We start from the raw sequence: 18,585 nt of genomic DNA, 5'->3' as shown, positions 1-18,585 counted from the left end.
GGTTCGCCAGTGCTTTTAGGAATTCCCTTGCGCGTGCATTGCTGTTTCAACACACACATTTTGAAATAGATCAGGAACTACTTTCATTGTACAGTTTATGTCATACAGACTGAAATATAGGCTTGTAAATTTTTTTCCACGATTTCGCCATATTATACTGCATATCCTTGAAACTAGTGTCATTTGGAAAAAAGCTGAATACATAAACTATCTACCCATACATTTTGCAACATGGACACGCGTTCTCTATGTCATACATACATGAACCAAAATCCATGATCCCTGTCGAAATCTATCTCCAAAGAGGTTTATTAGCGTCGATTAAAGGTATTGAAATTAAGCTTTATTAACTTCGTTCGAACAGAAAAGCGGTACACACGTCTCGGCCACAGCATGCACCAATTCGACACGTTCCTACAAGAGATTACTATAATTGTAAGCGTCTATCGATTACAGCGATTTAGGCCTCAGAAACCAGTTTTTCAAGCAATAATTATAAAGCAGCAATGTAACATTCCATATACAATATCAATAAACTGAACAGTTTTAGCTGTGTCTTCTTTTTCGATGGATCACTGCTGACAATTATGTTGTATCTTCATTCATTCGACCCGTTCAAATAAAGAGATCTACTAGTGACCCGACCGAAGTACAGAAGTTGTAGTCAACAGGGACAGTTCTAACCGCCGCAGCAGATGATTGGGAGCATCATAGAACGGAGACTACTATTGTTTCACGTATGTGTTATTCCCACTTTCATTTTCTATTCCGTTTGTACCATACATAAATTACTCCGTCATTGAGAACTCCAGATGTCGCGTTTTTGAACATTTCGTATCCTTTTGTCACCTACGCCTACTGATCAACATTCATACCAAGTTTGGTTTTCCTAACTTCAGCAGTGCGCCCTTCCAAATGATAGGATGCGTGTCCGCCGAGTTACCCAACCGTTTCCGAACCAATGACCCGGTTCAACTGCCAGCTTATTCTTTTTTCTTTTTTTACCTTTTTCTTTTTTCTTTCTTTTTTTTTTTTTTTTTTAGTTTTTACATTATAAAATATGTTCTAACTCACGATACCCTGACCGGTGACACGTATAGCTTTGGAATTCGTCTAATTATAACATACCAGACACAAACAAAATTGTCTCGTTCGGATTTCAGCGGAGCCAGTGCGTGCCTTTGCGTTATAAATAAGAAAAGGGGAAATTTATAACACACAAATTTCTCTTTCTTTATTCCGAGAGTACTCACTATTTGAATTTGCTTAAGCTGGAAGTGTGCTCTGCGGTACACAATCCATTTCCCCATTGAAAATACGTGCTTCATCATTAAAAAAAAAAAAAAAAAAAAAAAAAAAAAAAAAAAAAAAAAAAAAAAAAAAAAATCACATTTGAAGGAGAAAAAATAGAACAGTTTGTACAGTATTCAAATTTCCAGTTTTATGTTCATTATATCTTCTTGTACCTAGTAAGGACTATTTTGATAGTATAAATGAAAATTAACGACTGTTTATTTTCTTATACAGTGATTTCCCTTGCCCGCAAGAGTCTATTAGACTATTTGATTTTAAAATTAGAGCTTTGTTCTAGTATGACTAACTTTATTGAATGAACATATTTTTGTTTGTTTCTTGTCTTTAAAAAGAAGACAAAGTAAAATCAATAAAAAAAGTGAGAGTGATAAAAGGAGATATTCTATTGTAAGTAGTTGGGAATACAAATAATAATAATAATAATAATAATAATAATAATAATAATAATAATAATAATAAACGGAGAAACAAGAGAGAAAGGAGAAATATATGATATAGAGAAACGTCAGATCTTCCGTATCTTCTGAAAAGAAAGAACAGGATAGTGGGCGTTTGAAATTCTCATTTGAGATAAAAGTAATGAAGACGAGAAAAACAATAGAAAAATACATCAAGGTTACCTTTATTTTATGAAGGCAGATGCTGATAAGAGTTTCCATCGCATAGCAAGAGCACAACAGCGTGGAAACAAAAGAATATCCAGATGAAGATTATGTCCAATCTGTCTTACTTGTAACCATATACCTCGGGCAATAATGAAGATTTCAATTGAAGTTTGAGAAACAATGAAAACAGTAGAGAAACTATGAAAGAGCATGGAACAATGTATTTTCAATATGTTGTGCATTTACATGTGAGATCACGTCATTCCACCCTTTTCAGTATGGTGGAACGTGCATTTTATCAGAAATTGCAGTCGACCACCCAGGCAAAGATGCTTCACGCTATTATATAAAATATGTTATGCAAGTCAGTGTAGCCAAAATTATTGTTAAAAAGAGTATTTCTTCGGATTTTTTACATTTTGTTTTTACGAAGAGGTAAAGGAAATTTTCGTCCCAACTGGCAATATATTTGATGCATTTTATCCACCTGTAACAAAAGACTCATGTTTGAACAACTTTTACAAACTTTCAGTGCATATAAAACATTCACTGGCAAATAAAATAATGTTTTGTGATGTCAATCTAAACATTGATATCTCGAAGCATCTTTTTCTCAATCTGCATCTCTGTCTTGACCAATTAAACAATCACTACAGACTGTAACCATGCGAACAAAGCACATTTTTCTCTAATAACTGGCACATGAAACTTTCTTTTTCGTGGATGTGTTAAAAAGATCCGAGATAGGAGGAAGGATCAGATACTGAGGTTAAAAAGCTGATATTTCTGGAGTTCCATCGGTTAGAGAGGAATGAGAAGTGTGCAGTAATTTTAATACATGAAGTTGGCAACTGTGCAGAGTTTCAGCCACCCACCACTTACGACGGTAATTGTAACTAAACACTAATAGTTACTTGTTTGGAAAACTGGTCTCGCGAAGATGTTCGCCTAGTTATTCTAATTTCTGTTGGCGGGAACATGTAACCATGGCTGAAATTCACCGACAGCTGGTAGAGGTTTGCAGTTAGGACTTCTCACCGAGGACATCATCTTCCTTCACGACAACGCGCGACCACATACAGCCCAGAACGTCATCACGTTGTTGAAGTAGTTTCGCTGGGACGTTGTTGACCATCCTCCCTACAGCCTGGACCTCACTCGAAGTGATTTTCATCTGTTCCCGCACTTGAAGGAGAACCTAAGAGGTGAAACACTTCGTGACAACGTGACTGACCACGCAAGGACAGGATTTTTACCGTGAAGGAATCTTTAAACATCCCACGATGCGACAAGTACCTCGACTGATAAGGAGTCTGTGTCAAAAACTAACCTAACGTATGTACTATCTATTGGCCATATTGGTTGTATGAAATAATATATACATGTTCCACTGCAGCTTTTAGGCCTACCGCTCACTGGCAACATTTTGTCGGGCAACTATCTTGTTGCTCTGGCTAAATGCATTGAGTCTTATGGGAGTCCGCTCACTGAGGCGACAGCGACAGAAAAGTTGCCGAGGTGTCGCCAAGCAGGGCGACAGCAGGGCAACATCTCGGCGACGGAACAGTTGCGCAACATCTAAAAATGCATTGAGTCTTATGGGAGTCCGCTCACTGAGGCGACGGCGACAGAAAAGTTGCCGAGGTACCTCCAAATAGAAAGGTAAAAAATAAATGTTTTCTACAAGTTTTTTCACGTAACAGTTCGTTCCATGTGTAGCGCGTGAAAAGAAGTGTTCGCAATGGAAACTAATACATTCTTTGATTAGTGACTACCATGTCTTTAGTGATAAAGACTATGACAAATTAATTGAGGATATAGAGAAACGCTCAGCGTTGAAGAAGAAATAGGCCTACCGCTCACTGGCAACATTTTGTCGGGCAACTATCTTGTCGCTCTGGCTAAATGCATTGAGTCTTATGGGAGTCCGCTCACTGAGGCGACAGCGACAGAAAAGTTGCCGAGGTGTCGCCAAGCAGGGCGACAGCAGGGCAACATCTCGGCGACGGAACAGTTGCGCAACATTTAAAAATGGATTGAGTCTTATGGGAATCCGCTCACTGAGGCGACGGCGACAGAAAAGTTGCCGAGGTACCGCCAAGTAGAAAGATAAAAAATAAATGTTTTCTACAAGTTTTTTTCGCGTAACAGTTCGTTCCGTGTGAAGCGCGTGAAAAGAAGTGTTCGCAATGGAAACTAATACATTTTTTGATTAGTGACTAGCATGTCTTTAATTAGTGATAAAAAAATATGCAAAATTAATTGAGGAAATAGAGAAACCCCCAGCGTTAAAGAAGAAATATATATAAAGAAGAAATATATATATATATATAAAGAAGAAATTATTGAAGGAAGTGTGTTTTGCTGTTGTAAGAAACTAGAATGAGCTTTCCATCCAAGAAAAAACAACACAGATAGGTACACTCATGTCCAAAATTATTGTCTATAAATATGTTTTTTTGTAGGAATATAATTTGATAACGAATTCGCCCGGTATTTCTTATAATGTTAGTATGTGTATAATCAGCAAAGACATGTATGTGGAAAATTTCATGTCAAAAGAGTAAGAACAATAAAACGAAAATAAATCTTTATTGTCCATTTAGCAACATTTTGATTTACTCATTCTAATTTTCGTATTTATAATTCTTTCCTATGAAATTTACCACAAATATACATTTCCCGATTATACACATAGTATCAGTATTAAAAGTACCCTCCAAAATCATTATCAAATTATATTCTTACAAGAAGACAGTTATAGATATGCGACAATCATTTTGGACATGAGAGTACATTAATCGATAATGACATATCGCTGTCATACTACACACTATTACTTTCATTAATTTCCCACAACTAGAAAAATAGAGATACAATTATCATTATCAATTTTCTTTCCATTTCAAATATAAAAAAGAAAAAAATGGTACAGTATAAAAGTAGCCGATTTTAAAACGTGAAGAATACACAGGAAGAACGAAGAAAGCCAATTTTTATATTATGGCTATACGTAGAACATCTGAGAGTACAGTTACTGTACAGTGTTGTCGGATTGCCGCTTTTGTTAGTTTCGTTCTGTTAGTTATTTCCAGTCGTTTTATAGTTTCGTTATTCTTGTTATCTTTTGATTCGAATAATTGTTCCTGTTCGCATTAGCTTACATAATGCTGTTATTTTTGTCACTCATTGACGTTCAGGGACGTCATTTAGGGAAGGGGGCAGGAGGTGCAATTGCTCCCTAAGAGTTTGAGAAATACATATACTTTAATCAATTGTCTACTAATATATTAGTATAAAACGTAAAAGTCTTATGTCGGTGGTGCTCTTGCCCCCCTCAAGTGAAGTCTGAAATAACGCCCCTGTTGACGCTACCTTCAAAAGTTTATTTAAATTTATTTATTTAACCATTGAAATGAGCGGTAGTTTTTTTTTTTTTTTTTTTTTTTTAATGTCCGAAACCAGCGATTATGTGAACTGTTCCGGTTGCCGATTATGTAAATTGTGATATCAAATGCTCGGCAACTTTTCTGTTGCCGTCGCCAGTGAGCGAGGGTATGGCAACAAAACTGTTTTATCTCCTTGAAGTTGCTGACTGCAGGCGACAGCGACGAGATAGTTGCGCAACTGTTTTGTCGCCAGTGAGCGGTAGGCCATATATATAAAGAAGAAATTATGAAAGGAAGTGTGTTTCACTGTTATAAGCAGAGCCCGGATCTTGTTGACAAGTCAACTTTTTTCTGTTACGCATAGGACAAAGCAAGTTCAAATAAAAATGTTAGCCATCAACTCTAGGTTCTAAAAATATCTTTTTTAGGGTCAACTTTTGGTCACTTTTTGCCGTTTTGAAGTTTCAGGTTATTTTTTAATATTTTAAGGTAACTTTTAGGTCAATTATGGTCTTTTCATTCTTTTTCTTCTACATAAGGAAATCTTGAAATGAACACAGTTTACGAATGTGGAAAAGACGAAGTTGAATAATCTCTTTTCTTGCTTCCTGACTGTTGGAGTGGAAAAACTGCATTCTTAACAAGCTAATGAAAACTAAGCTGTAGCTGGTTAACGAAAGGTGGGGATTGGTAGGTGGCCAAACAGATAGTTTTGGGTTTTTGACCACAAAAGATGTGATCACCTGAATAACTAAAAATGCATTAGAAGGCGTAAAAAGATTTTAAACAGGGTTTTATCTATTATTCTCATGTAGTCTACACTTGCGAACTTTTATTGTTTAAGAGTGTTTCCTAGTTTCAACTCAGGAGTGAATTGGCGTTTTCAGTACCTACAATGCCGTACATTGGACTGATCAACTGATCAATAGAAATAAATGATCAATGGAGTGCAACTATCTGAAACAAATTTTTTTTGAATATGAGTGAGAAATGTTAATTAAAAATCCAATGGATATTAAAAAATGTCAATGTTTAACGAAATAAACGTTCAAGAAAACGCAAGTTTTAAGGTCAATTTTTGTGATTTTTAGGGTCATTTTACAGGAATTTTAGTTTCATTTTATAGGTCATTTTTTAGAAAATTTTAGGTCAACAAGATCCGGGCCCTGCTTATAAGAAACTAGAATGACCCTTCCAGCCAAGAAAAAACAACACAAATAGGCACATTTTTCGATAATCACATATCGCTGTCATACTATACACTACTACCTTCATTAGTTTCCCACAACTAGAAAAAAATACAGATAAAATTATCATTTTCAAGTTTTTTTCCATTTCAAATATAAAAAAGAAAAAAAACTGTACTGTATAAAAATGGCCGATTTTAAAACGTGAAGAATACGCGGGAAGAACGAAGAAAGCCAATTTTTATTTTATGGCTATAGCCCTACGTAGAACATTGAGAGTACAGTTACTGTACAGTGTTGTCGATTGCCGCTTTTGTTAGTTTCGTTCTGTTAGTTATTTCTAGTCGTTTTATATTTTCGTTATTCTTGTTATCTCTTGATTCGAATAATCGTTCCCGTTCGTATTAGCTTACACAATGCTGTTATTTTTGTCACTCATTGACGTTCAGGGACGTCATTTAGGGGGGGCAGGAGGTGCATTTGCTCCCCAAGAGTTTGAGGAATACATATACTTTAATCAATTGTCTACTAATATACTAGTACAAAACGTGAAAGTCTTATGTCGGTGGTGCTTTTGCCCCCCTCAAGTGGAGTCTGAAATAACGCCCCTGTTGACGCTAACTTCGAAAGTTTATTTAAATTTATTTATTTAACCATTGGAATGGGCGGTATATTTTTTTAATGTCCGAAACCAGCGATTATGTGAACTGTTCCAGTTGCCAATTATGAAAATTGTGATATCAAATGCTCGGCAACTTTTCTGTTGCCGTCGCCAGTGAGCGAGGGTATGGCAACAAAACTGTTTTGTCTCCTTGAAGTTGCTGACTGCAGGCGACAGCGACAAGATAGTTGCGCAACTGTTTTGTCGCCAGTGAGCGGTAGGCCTTACAATCTTTTGCTCACTTCTCGTGTTAATTACGATTGTATAATTATTCTTAAACTACATCTTTATCTAAGAGATAAATGCAAAGTTGTTAGAGACGCTAAGTGGTTACTTAAACTTAGTCAAGAGAGCTACGTTTCACAATGTAGAGTGCTCATAACATCCCATGCCGAAACTAAAAGGTTAAAAGTGAAGAAGTTGAATAAGCAATACAATATCTATATTAGCAAGCATAAGAGCACATATTTCGATCAGAACATTGCTTACTTATTCTCTCGTGGGGGACCGCGGTGACTCAGTAGAATAAAAAAATAATAAATAAAAAATAAAATAAAAATAAAACATAAAAAAGTGGTAGAGCGTTCACCTCTGGTGCATGGAGTCCTTGGTTTGACCTCAGCTCGCTTCAAGTGAACTTTGTGGTGGACAAAAACCATGTGCGTGGGTTTTCTCGGGGTTCTCCCGTTTCATCACTACCGTCTCCTTTAGCCTAGCCGGCATAAGTGTGGGACGTAACATTTATATATTTAATTTCATTTTTTAGGCTCTTTTGTCATTAGTAATTACTACATGAACTTTAAGAAAGTGTAAAATAAATTGGTTTAAAAGTAGTTTGGAATTAAATTTGCTGAAAGAAATATTGAAGCAGGCAGAGGTATTGATAAAAATATTGGACGAACAAATGTGCAAAATAAACTGAAATTCGGACGTCAATTACACACTACAAATGATTTGAAGAAAAATGAACGTCAAAACTGTGCAAGACGAAAGAGTAACGCTTGATAAGCTGAACTTTTTTTTCGAAACGTTTTGCGTTCTCTGCTTGGCGAATCATGTCCGAACTTACACCCTCCATTCCAAAAGAAACCGAACGTTTTAAAAAAACAAAAAAGCAATGTACATTTTGGAACAAATCATTTTTATTAATCAATGTATTCCCCTTCTGCATCGATACACATATTTGCACGCTCCAACAAGTTGTCAAACGACTTCTCCATGTCCTTTATTGGAATGGTCTTTAGGACGGCGGTCGTCGCCTTCTCAATGGCATCAATCGATGCGTGCCACTTTCCTTTCATCGCCAAATGCAGTTTCGGGAACAGATAGAAATCGCACGGAGCGAGATCTGGTGAATAGGGCGGATGATGCAACCGAATAATGTGATTTTTGACCAAAAATTCAGTTACAAGTCGCGAACGATGTGATGGTGCATTATCGTCCAAAAGAGTCCAACTGTCGGTTTCGCGATATTCGGGCCGAATACGACGAATTCTTGCCAGCAAACGCTTCATGACGCCCAAGTAAAACTCTCCAGTGACTGACTGGCCGGGCTGAACAAATTCTTTGTGGATAATTCCTTTTGAATTGTAAAAACAAATCAGCACCACCTTAACTTTTGACTTCACCAAGGGACTTTTTTTTGGGTGTTCCTTCATCCGGCGCTCTCCATTCAGCACTTTGCCGCTTAGTTTCGGGCTCATATTCAAAACACCACGTCTCGTCACCAGTTACAATCGATTTCAAGAAGTTTCAATCCTGCCGAGCACTTTTAACGATGTCTTTGCAATGCGCAATTCGATCAACTTTTTGGTCTTCGGTGAGTTTGTGTGGTACAAACCGCGAATTAACCTTCTTAAGGCCCAAAACTTCGGTCAAAATGCGGTATGCGGTTGTTTAAGGAATGCCTAATTCCATTTCAATAACTTTCACCGACGATTTTTTGTTATGTTTGATGAATTCACGCACTTTTTCGATGTTTTCTTCCGATAATCCGGTTCTGGGACGGCCTGATCTTTCGTCATCATCCAGCGTCTCTCTACCCGATTTGAATCGCCTGAACCACTCGTAAACTTGCGTACGGGATAGACACTCATCACCATATGCATTTTGTAGCATTTGGTGCGTTTCACTAAAAGTTTTACCCAGTTTAACACAAAACTCAATTGCAGCTTGTTGTTTGAAACTCATTTTCCGACCGATGTACACAACACACTGACAGTTGAAACGCAATAACTTTGTTGCCGTGCATCCAAATGTTATGACATTTATACCAGTTGTCAATGAAGGACTACTCCATCTACCGGTAAAATATTACAACAGATGGCACTAGTGGTACTATTTGTTTTCAAAAGTTCGGTTTCCTTTGGAATGGAGGGTGTATTTGCTACGACAAGATTGTGCACGATATATTCCTGGGCAACTACGTGAGCAATACAAAAACATAGATAGTGGGCACAGCACTTATATTTTCCAAGTGGAATCACGCAAATGGAGATGTCTTTCTTCTTGCATCATTAACAATGACGACATCTCAATGTCCCATATTACCTCAAAAAAAGTAAGCGCAACACTCAAATGTAATCATGTTGCATTAAATAAAAATGAAAATTTAACCACACGCTGTCAATTTAGGACCTCATGGGGATGGTGTTTTGGAATCGTCTTAGTGTTCTTTTGGTACATTTCGTGCTACAAAGTCAATTCAGATCGGTATTGCGAGACAGTACGGAAACTACATCGAACAATCCAAACTCAGCTGTGTGGAAAGTTATCCAACAGTGTCCTCTTGATCCATGGTAATCAGTTGATCTGCTGTATCGGTTTGGATGGGAGGTGTTTGCTAATTCATAATATAGTCTGGACCTTGGGCCTAGCGTTTTCAAACTAGTCCTAGGAGAGTAAAGGTTTGCTAGTGACAACAAGTTGAAGAATGCAGTGTACACCTTACTTAATGGACTGGCAGCAGTCGAGTACAACATGAGAATTGTCAAAATTGTGCACAGATATGAAAAAAAGTGTAAATGTAAGATATGATTACATATAGAAGTAAACCAAGATTTACCTCGGCAGGGCAGGATTGTTTCATCCAACATTTATTTTTAACTTTCGTTATATCCAATTCTCGACAACCCTCGAATAATAACTGGAAGATTAAGGTTGTGGACAATAAAGGAAACTTACTCTTGCTTGAAGCAAGCAAGCAAGATATATTTCTCTTGAACGTTATAGAAAAAGTATTTTTAAAAATATTTAGAGCATTCATAGGAGGAAAGTAAGCTAATATGAGCAATTTTAAGAAAAAGAAACGACCCAATTTGTGGAAGATTGTGAAAAAGACAAAGTGATGCATCATCCATCTTAAGATAAAAGTCGGTATTTATATGATTTTGTTATAACAAGAAAAAATGATGAACGAGAGGAGAATCGTAAAAGAGTCAGGCCAGATGGAAAGACAATACACAGAGCACGAGAAAATAAGGAAACTAAAACTGGCAGACGAAAATTGAAATGGATGAGAGAGCAGTCACAATGATTTATTAACTTACTTGGACAAATATTGTACTTCTTTCTTTTATTATTATTATTATTATTATTATTCTCACTGTTATCCCTAAAAATATGTTTACTCTAACAGCGTAGCAAGAAAATTTCTGTGAGGAACAAAGAGTTATTTTCTAAAGTTATTCGAGTAAATTTAAAAATTGCGCGGTTCATTGCTCAACAAATCAGATATTCTTTTATCTTATAAAAGTGTACACTCATGTCCAAAATTATTGTCGCGTGTCTATAAATATGTTGTAGGAATATAATTTGATGATAAATTCGCCCGGTATTTCTTATAATATTATTATGTGTATTATCAGCAAGGACATGTATGTGGCAAATTTCATGTCAAAAGAGTAATAAATAAGAATAAAACGAAAATATTTTTTTGTCCATTTTCTCGAAAACTACGCATGAAAATTAGAGCTCTCCACGAGATGAGAGACGAAATATAAGATTTCTCTCGTCTCGTCTAGACTCTCAAGAAGTTTTTCTTTTCTCATTTGTTTTATAAATTTATGTTCAAATTTATCCTCTAAATTTTCTTAATATTATCTAAAAAATTATCAGAATTTTACCACAGCCGGTGAACATCCCTAAAGGGGTGTTATAAAATTATTTAAACCATATTTATTATTGGAAAGTACAGTATTTCTGTAATGACTTGCGTATCATTAACCGTTCACGGGCGGCACACTGACTCCGTAGTAAATGTTTAACTCTGGTGCGTGGGGTCCCTGATCCGTGGCCAAGTAATTTTGTGTTGGAGAGCTTCGTGTCCGTGAGTTTTCTTATGGTGTTCCCGTTTATTCCCACATTAGCATTCCACCAATTATTACATCATCATTCACTTGCATTAATCATCCGTCTCCCTTAGTTGTAAAAGGCATAATCGTAGAATGTTAAACTATAAGTTTTTTAACCGTTAATAAATGTTCTTTGCTGTTTTCGTAGAATGTATTTATTAATTTATAATTTTATACTGTACGTAGTTTAATACTAAAACAACAATTGAAAAATGAAAAAGAAATCTTTAAGTTTCACCGCCACAGTTATGCCGATTAGGCTAAAGGAGACAATGATGATGAGCAGTGGCATATTTACAATTTTGTTTCGGAGTTTTTTTTTTTTTTTTTGATAACTTTCGGGGAGCTTTTTGCCTGAAAATGTGAAAATTCTGCAAGATATTTCATATACTTTACTATAGTAAGTAAGATTTCGGAGGGTGGGCTTGAGCCCTGAAGCCACCCCTAAATACGCTACTGATGATGAGAAATGAATAAAATGGTATAATGAAGAAAGTTGGAAGAAACGGTAGAAATCCAAGAAAATCCACGCATACGGTTCATCACGAAGCTCATTTGACGCGAGCTGGGATCGAACTAAGGACCGCATCTACAAGAGGTGAACGCTCTACCACGAAGCCACCGCGGACCCTAAACAACATTTGAGGTCAAAGTCTTGGATAAACTAGTGTTGCTATCAAAGCACGTGCATTTTCTCGTTTTCTCGTCTTGAAAGCAAGAGGAGAACTGTCACGGGTCTCGTCTCGTTTAAAAAGTTACTTCTTGTCTCGTGTCACTAGAAGATGTACTATCACCATGTTATTTACTTCAACTCAATGACACCTTGTCATTGATATATGGCACAGCTTTCGACACATTTTTTTTTTTTTTTAATTTTCATTCTACGCTAACACTATCGAAGGTAAGTCTTAAGTAATTCACTATTATTTTTAAAGGAGGAGAGAACAGGAAAGAATATTAGAGGACCAGTTTTTAATACGCGTACCTCATACTTCGATTCCTAGAGGATACTTATGAATGAGTTAATACGTTTACTCGTATTTGTAGGCCATTCTTCTCCATTGATTTTATACTGAGAACAACATTCGCTCTGAATAAATGAGTTCAACTTAAGAATTTTTTTCTCTTTCTCGGCACCAGTGTTTCTTACAGGTCTGCTTGTCATGGAGCTTTGCCTCCTGCGAGTTAGATATCTAATTCTGCCCTTCCCCCGTAGCTAAGAGAAATTACTGTAGATTGCGACTACATATCTCTTCAGAGCAGAGCACGTTCATTAGCAAATAGTTTTCGAGTGCAGAGTTTATCCATCCCTTCAAATTTTGATTTTATCCACCCGTCAAAATTTTCTGAAAGAAAACCTGCTCGGCAAATCTCCAGTTTCTCAATACTTTCGAATAAAAACGGTGTCATTTTATTTATCAGAATGGCAGGGCAAAAAACTGAAATATGAACATAAGAGGCTATGACAATATGGGGTTAACTGATTAGCATTAGTATATCTAAATCCAGATTGCGGTGGAGAACTTCACGTCGTTATTGCTTAATAAGAAGGTTATGAAATGAACCCCGTATGCACATCATTCTGATGATTACGTCCTTACTGACTATTTGCCGTCAGTGTTTCTTCCAGGCCAACCAGCACCCGAACATAAGATATTAAATTGGGACTATGCGTCACTCACCAGAGAAGTCTATCACCCTTAAGGACGGGCGCAAACCCCGAAATTTAGTATACTTTCTCTACACTTGTTCATAATGAAATATTGTGCACGCCTAAATAATCTTATGGGAGCAACCAGCGCTCTGTATCCTTTATGTTATGGAGGGAATGTTCTTTAGCATGTATGCTAATATTAAAAGAACGATCATCCATGTTTTCCCTTCGGCGAGTCGTGTTCAACTCTGTATTTCCTCTTGTTATTTCTTGCTAGCGTCTTTTTTCATCACGATGTGTTCCACTGCAACCCAAAAATAATTAATTTTTATTTTCGCTCTTTACGGACAAATTTTTCAGGAGTAACTGTTCAAAGACTTAAGGTCTCGGTAGTCCGCTCAAAACTGTGTATTTTCGAACATAAGAATTAATTTTGAAACGAAACCATGAACTTTAAAGACCGGATTGCCAGTGGGGGACTGTTGGTCGAAAAAGTTTAACAGCTTTTTTAGGGCAACCGTCGCGAGTGAGGTTTTTCCTGGGTTTCCCACATTCACACCAGGCAAATGCCGAAATAGTACCTAAACTATAGGTTTCAGGCCGCTTCCTTCTTTGCCCGGATGGTGTGTTCGCCGAGGGGTGTTACCCCTCATATGTTATGGGTTTAAACCCATAAGCGCTAGTAATGCCCAGAAATAAATATAAATAAAATATAAAGCTCCTTGTGAATAAGCGGTTAGCGTATGCACATGTCGCGAAGGAGATCCGGGTTCGATTCTCAGCGGGAGATCATGTGGTTCAAATCCCACGTTAAACTGTAGGTCCATGTCTCATATAGCCTCGCTGCTAGGAAGGACGTTAAACTCACAATTAAATCAAATAAAAATAATAATCTAAAGAAAGGGGGGTTGCATAATGTTGTGCCTATACTGTAAAGGAGGCGTACCGGGTTCGATTTCCGGTGGGGGCACTCGGACGAAAAGGTGTAAAAAGTTTTTTTTCAGGCCAGTCATCCTGCATGAGGTTTTCCCGGCATTTCCTCATTCACACCAGGCAAATGGCGGGTTGGTACCCAACATATACATGTGGGTCCCAGGCCACACGTCCTTCCTTCCCCAATCCTTTCTTTCTCCCCTTTCCTCGCATAGTGTGCTCGCCTACAGACGTGACGGGCTAACATGGCCTTAGATGCCGAAAGCCGAGAAATCTAAAATCTGAACCTGTAAACGAGGCGATAAAAAAAACTGCGGGGATTTATGACTTAATTTTATGTTTCTTTTTTAAAAATATGTTATTGAAAATGACAATACCCTTTTCTAAATTTTAGTTCCCATTTAACGATTACATGAGGCATTATTTAATATACGTATATGAATAAAAAAAACTATTTAAAAATATTAGTTTTTCTTTCTTGTACGCACCTGAGCAATAATCCAATTGCCACTGAATAACAGTGAAATAGTATAAACTATCAGCAAAGTGGGTAACATTATGAAGCGTTTATTCTTGTTCCTTCCATGAGAGATATGAGACACTTGTGCACTGAACGCGAATAAATTTAACGTAAAACATCGGACACCACACGTAACTCGCGCGCGGATTAAAAAAAAAAGACGATAAATTACAGAGCCTCAATCTCGCACAACTTGACAGCGAAACACCTGCCAAGAACACTGTTGAATCTCGTGTTTATCTTCCATTCACATGAAAAGAACAGCAGCGCGCATGTCTCGATATCTCTCAACAAGTAGTAAAACACTGACAGCGCAGGACAATTTCCAAAACCAACGCACGGCGCTGAATAAACTTTGCGATATGCGAGGGGAAAAATAAAGGTAAAAGAACTGTTAATTTTTCTCTCATCAGTAGAAGAATAACCACGAGATTTGTCTTAAAAACAAAAGAGTTTCTGTCGACCTTGACCGAGATAAACTTGACTTTTCAAGCAACGTTAAACTCTCGTCCACAATACCTGATTACATTTTTCTTTTTTCAAAAAGTGTCTTCATGCGACTCAAATATTCCGTTCTACTACTGCCCTTCAAGTTGGCCTGTGTACACAATTTCCTAACAGCAGCAAATGCACTGTGAGTGTCCATTAGTGAGCGTTCTTTTTATTTGATTATTTTTATAGGCTTTGATCCAAAACCCATTTGTCAAAATATTTACACACAAATCATGAGCAGAAGGTCAGCTAACCGTGATCAAAGTAGTAATGTTCACATAGTTTCTTTAAAAATGTCTCTCTTTTAATTTTTATGTAATCTAGTTTTAATAGAAATTTTCAATTTTCGCACAAGGTTACGCAACGAAATACAGGGCTATGTAAGTTTAGTTTCCGCAAACTCTATCATATCAAGGGACTGTGTCAAGGGTGAAGTTGTGTTTGCGTACGCTTGAAAAATCCTTTGTAGACTTCATCAGTAACACTCTTCTATAAGATAGTCAATAACCGAGCGAAGTAGCTCAAGTGGTAGAGCGTTGGCTTCGCATTCGGGAGGTCGTGGGTTCGATTCCCCCTGCCGACCATCCTGACTGGGGTTTTCCAGGGTTTCCCTCAGTTCTACCAGGCAAATGCCGGGATGGTACCTACTAAAAACAGGCCCTGGCCGATGCCTTCCCAAATCCTTTCCATTGTTGTTGTTGTTGTTGTTAGATATCCAGTGTAAAATGGCCTCTGAGCTGTATCTGGTGGTTGTTAAATAAATAAATAAATAAATAAAATAACATATCAAAAGAGTTTAATGTAAACTTCCCACAGCGACATACGTATCTTTTTGATCATCATTTTGAAACTGGATTTACCAATTCTCTTTAAAGGGGCGAGAATCATTCGAAACCAAATTCAGTTTGAGATTATAGCTAAAACTTTTTTCGGAATGATGTAGTTTAATATTATTGTATCGTCGTTGCCAAAAGTGCATTTACAATGCCATGACGTGTATGTGACCGCGCAGTACTCTAAGGAAGGGATGGTTGTATAACAATTGTGATTAATTTTGAAGAGTTTTTATTTTGACTAGGGAAATAACGTAGGTATAGGAAGTAAATGCACAGATTTGAAGCATCAGTGCACTGTTATCTCTGAAAACTGAAAACTGAATTGAAAACTGTTATTCTCAGTTTTATCAATTTATTGCCTTATATGTTAAGTTAAACACCACAACATCTGCCACTGATAGTGTAGATCATCTTACTTTTTAAAATTGCCACTCTAGCTTATTTGTCTAAACATTAATCTCCAGACAACATGTAGAGAGAAGAGAAAGAAAGAGATACTACATATGTAAGATTTATGTAATTGACTAAGGGACTATAGGGACCGACTGAGCTAATTACTGCTACTAGCGCTTTTAACTCTTCAGGAATTTACTACAACATGTTCGCAGGACATTTTCTAAGTCCTAAATCTGTGCGTGAATTATTTCATTCGCTTCACTGTAATTATTTAAGAATAGAAACTGATTACGCTGAACGTGAATATGTTTCGCTGTCGTAAAGCAAGGGCCGTAATATATGTAAATAAGGTTCTTATTATTATATAAAACACAGAAGTCTTTATTCCGTGTATAGAACAATATAATACAATACTAAGCAACATCATAATCACTAAAGCCCGCAGGATTTATTCTAACGGGGGGGGGGGGGGGGCAAAGACCGATATAGAGCTTTTCGTTTTATTAAGTTAAAAGTCATAACATTTATCTTAGATACCGTATATTGTCTTTCTCCGCTGTAGCCTATTAGTCATAACATTCATCTCCAGACATGATGTCGAGGGAATAGAACGAAAGATATATGAACAATGGTGTAACTAATTTTACTGCGCCCTGGATCGATCGATCATCGATTTACTCATACTTCCCCAGGCCTTCTGCCCAGGTATTTCAACTGCTGCGTTATACGTATGGTTCCATGTGAGAAGGACCAGACAAAAGGGCAGTGACAGAAAGGCCCGAGTCGAAACGACCCCGGTAAAAGGGAACCGGTCAAAACCTCCACAGCCAAAACCCCCACACTCAAGAAATGTCAAAACGCCCACACAAACGGTCATAACCCCCACACAAATGGACAAATCTCCCAAACACACGAACGGTCATAACCCCCACAGCCAAAACCCCCACACTCAAGAAATGTCAAAACGCCCACACGATCGGTCATAACCCCCACACAAATGAACAAATCTCCCAAATACACGAACGGTCATAACCCCCATAGCCAAAACCCCCAACCTGGTAATCGGTCATAACCTCCAACGGTCATAACTCCCACACAAATGGACAAAACAGCCACACATAGCAACGGTCACAATCCCCACATAAATGGACAAAACCCCCACACAAATGGACAAAACTCCCACACAATCGGTCAAATCTCCCACACTCTGAAATGATCCTGGTTGTATGTCTTGCCCTTGTACTTTTTAATAACATTTTTTATTTCACTTAAACCGATGTTGAAACTATTCTTCTTGCACTGTTTTGTAATGACAGAAACACTAAAGTGGGCGTCGAAAAGAGCCGCAACAAAGACGTGCAATCACGGTATTTTCAGAGTGTGGGGGATTTGTCCGATTGTGTGGGGTTTTTGTCCATTTGTGTGGGGGTTTTGTCCATTTATGTGGAGATTGTGACCGTTGCTATGTGTGGGTGTTTTGTCCATTTGTGTGGGAGTTTTGACCGATCGTGTGGGCGTTTTGACATTTCTTGAGTGTGGGGGTTTTGGCTGTGGGGGTTTTGACCGTTCGTGCGTTTGGGGGATTTGTCCATTTGTGTGGGGGTTATGACCGATCGTGTGGGCGTTTTGACATTTCTTGAGTGTGGGGGTTTTGGCTGTGGGGGTTTTGACCGTTCGTGCGTTTGGGGGATTTGTCCATTTGTGTGGGAGTTATGACCGATCGTGTGGGCGTTTTGACATTTCTTGAGTGTGGGGGTTTTGGCTGTGGGGTTTTTGACCTAGACCCTTAAGTGAACATGGCGCAATTTGTGCCTGATAAAGTGTTTTTGCGGGGTGTCCTGCTGCATTACTTTAACATGCAGAAAAGTGCGACTGAAAGTCATCGTATTTTGGTGGAAGTGTATGGTGACCATGCTCTAGCTGAGCGAACGTGTCAGAAGTGGTTTGCACGGTTTAGAAGTGGTGATTTCGGCTCGGCTTGGCAGACCAAGAGCGAGCTGGACAGCCAAAAATATTTCAAGAGGAAGAATTGACAGCATTGCTCGAGCAGAATTCGTGTCAAACGCAGGAACAACTTGCAGCAGCATTAGGCGTTGATCAAACAACAGTCTCTAAACGCTTGAAAGCCATGGGAATGATTCAAAAGATGTCACATTGGGTTCCACATGAATTGAAAGACAGAGACGTTGAAAGACGAAAAACCATTTGCGAATTGCTGCTTCAACGACAGAGCAGAAAGGGGTTTC

At 37.8% G+C, this 18,585-nt stretch overlaps 1 protein-coding gene across 1 annotated transcript in view; it reads right to left on the bottom strand.

Moving 5' to 3' along the window:
* The window catches only part of LOC145671288 (uncharacterized), a 1,722,162-nt gene extending 1,707,271 nt beyond the window's left edge, over positions 1-14,891 (bottom strand). Inside the window, exon 1 of the mRNA XM_081740242.1 lies at positions 14,584-14,891. Within this exon, the coding sequence (XP_081596368.1) occupies positions 14,584-14,652 (69 nt within the window). The 5' untranslated portion in view covers positions 14,653-14,891. The remainder of the gene's footprint in view (positions 1-14,583) is intronic.
* Between the last annotated feature and the right edge of the window lie 3,694 nt (positions 14,892-18,585).

The sequence above is a fragment of the Thermobia domestica genome, chromosome 15 (assembly GCF_964235325.1).
Source record: "Thermobia domestica chromosome 15, izTheDome1.hap1.1, whole genome shotgun sequence".
In the NCBI taxonomy this organism is placed as follows: domain Eukaryota; kingdom Metazoa; phylum Arthropoda; class Insecta; order Zygentoma; family Lepismatidae; genus Thermobia; species Thermobia domestica.
The sequence above is the reverse complement of the archived record's forward strand: the minus strand, read 5'-3'. Positions and strand labels throughout refer to the sequence as shown.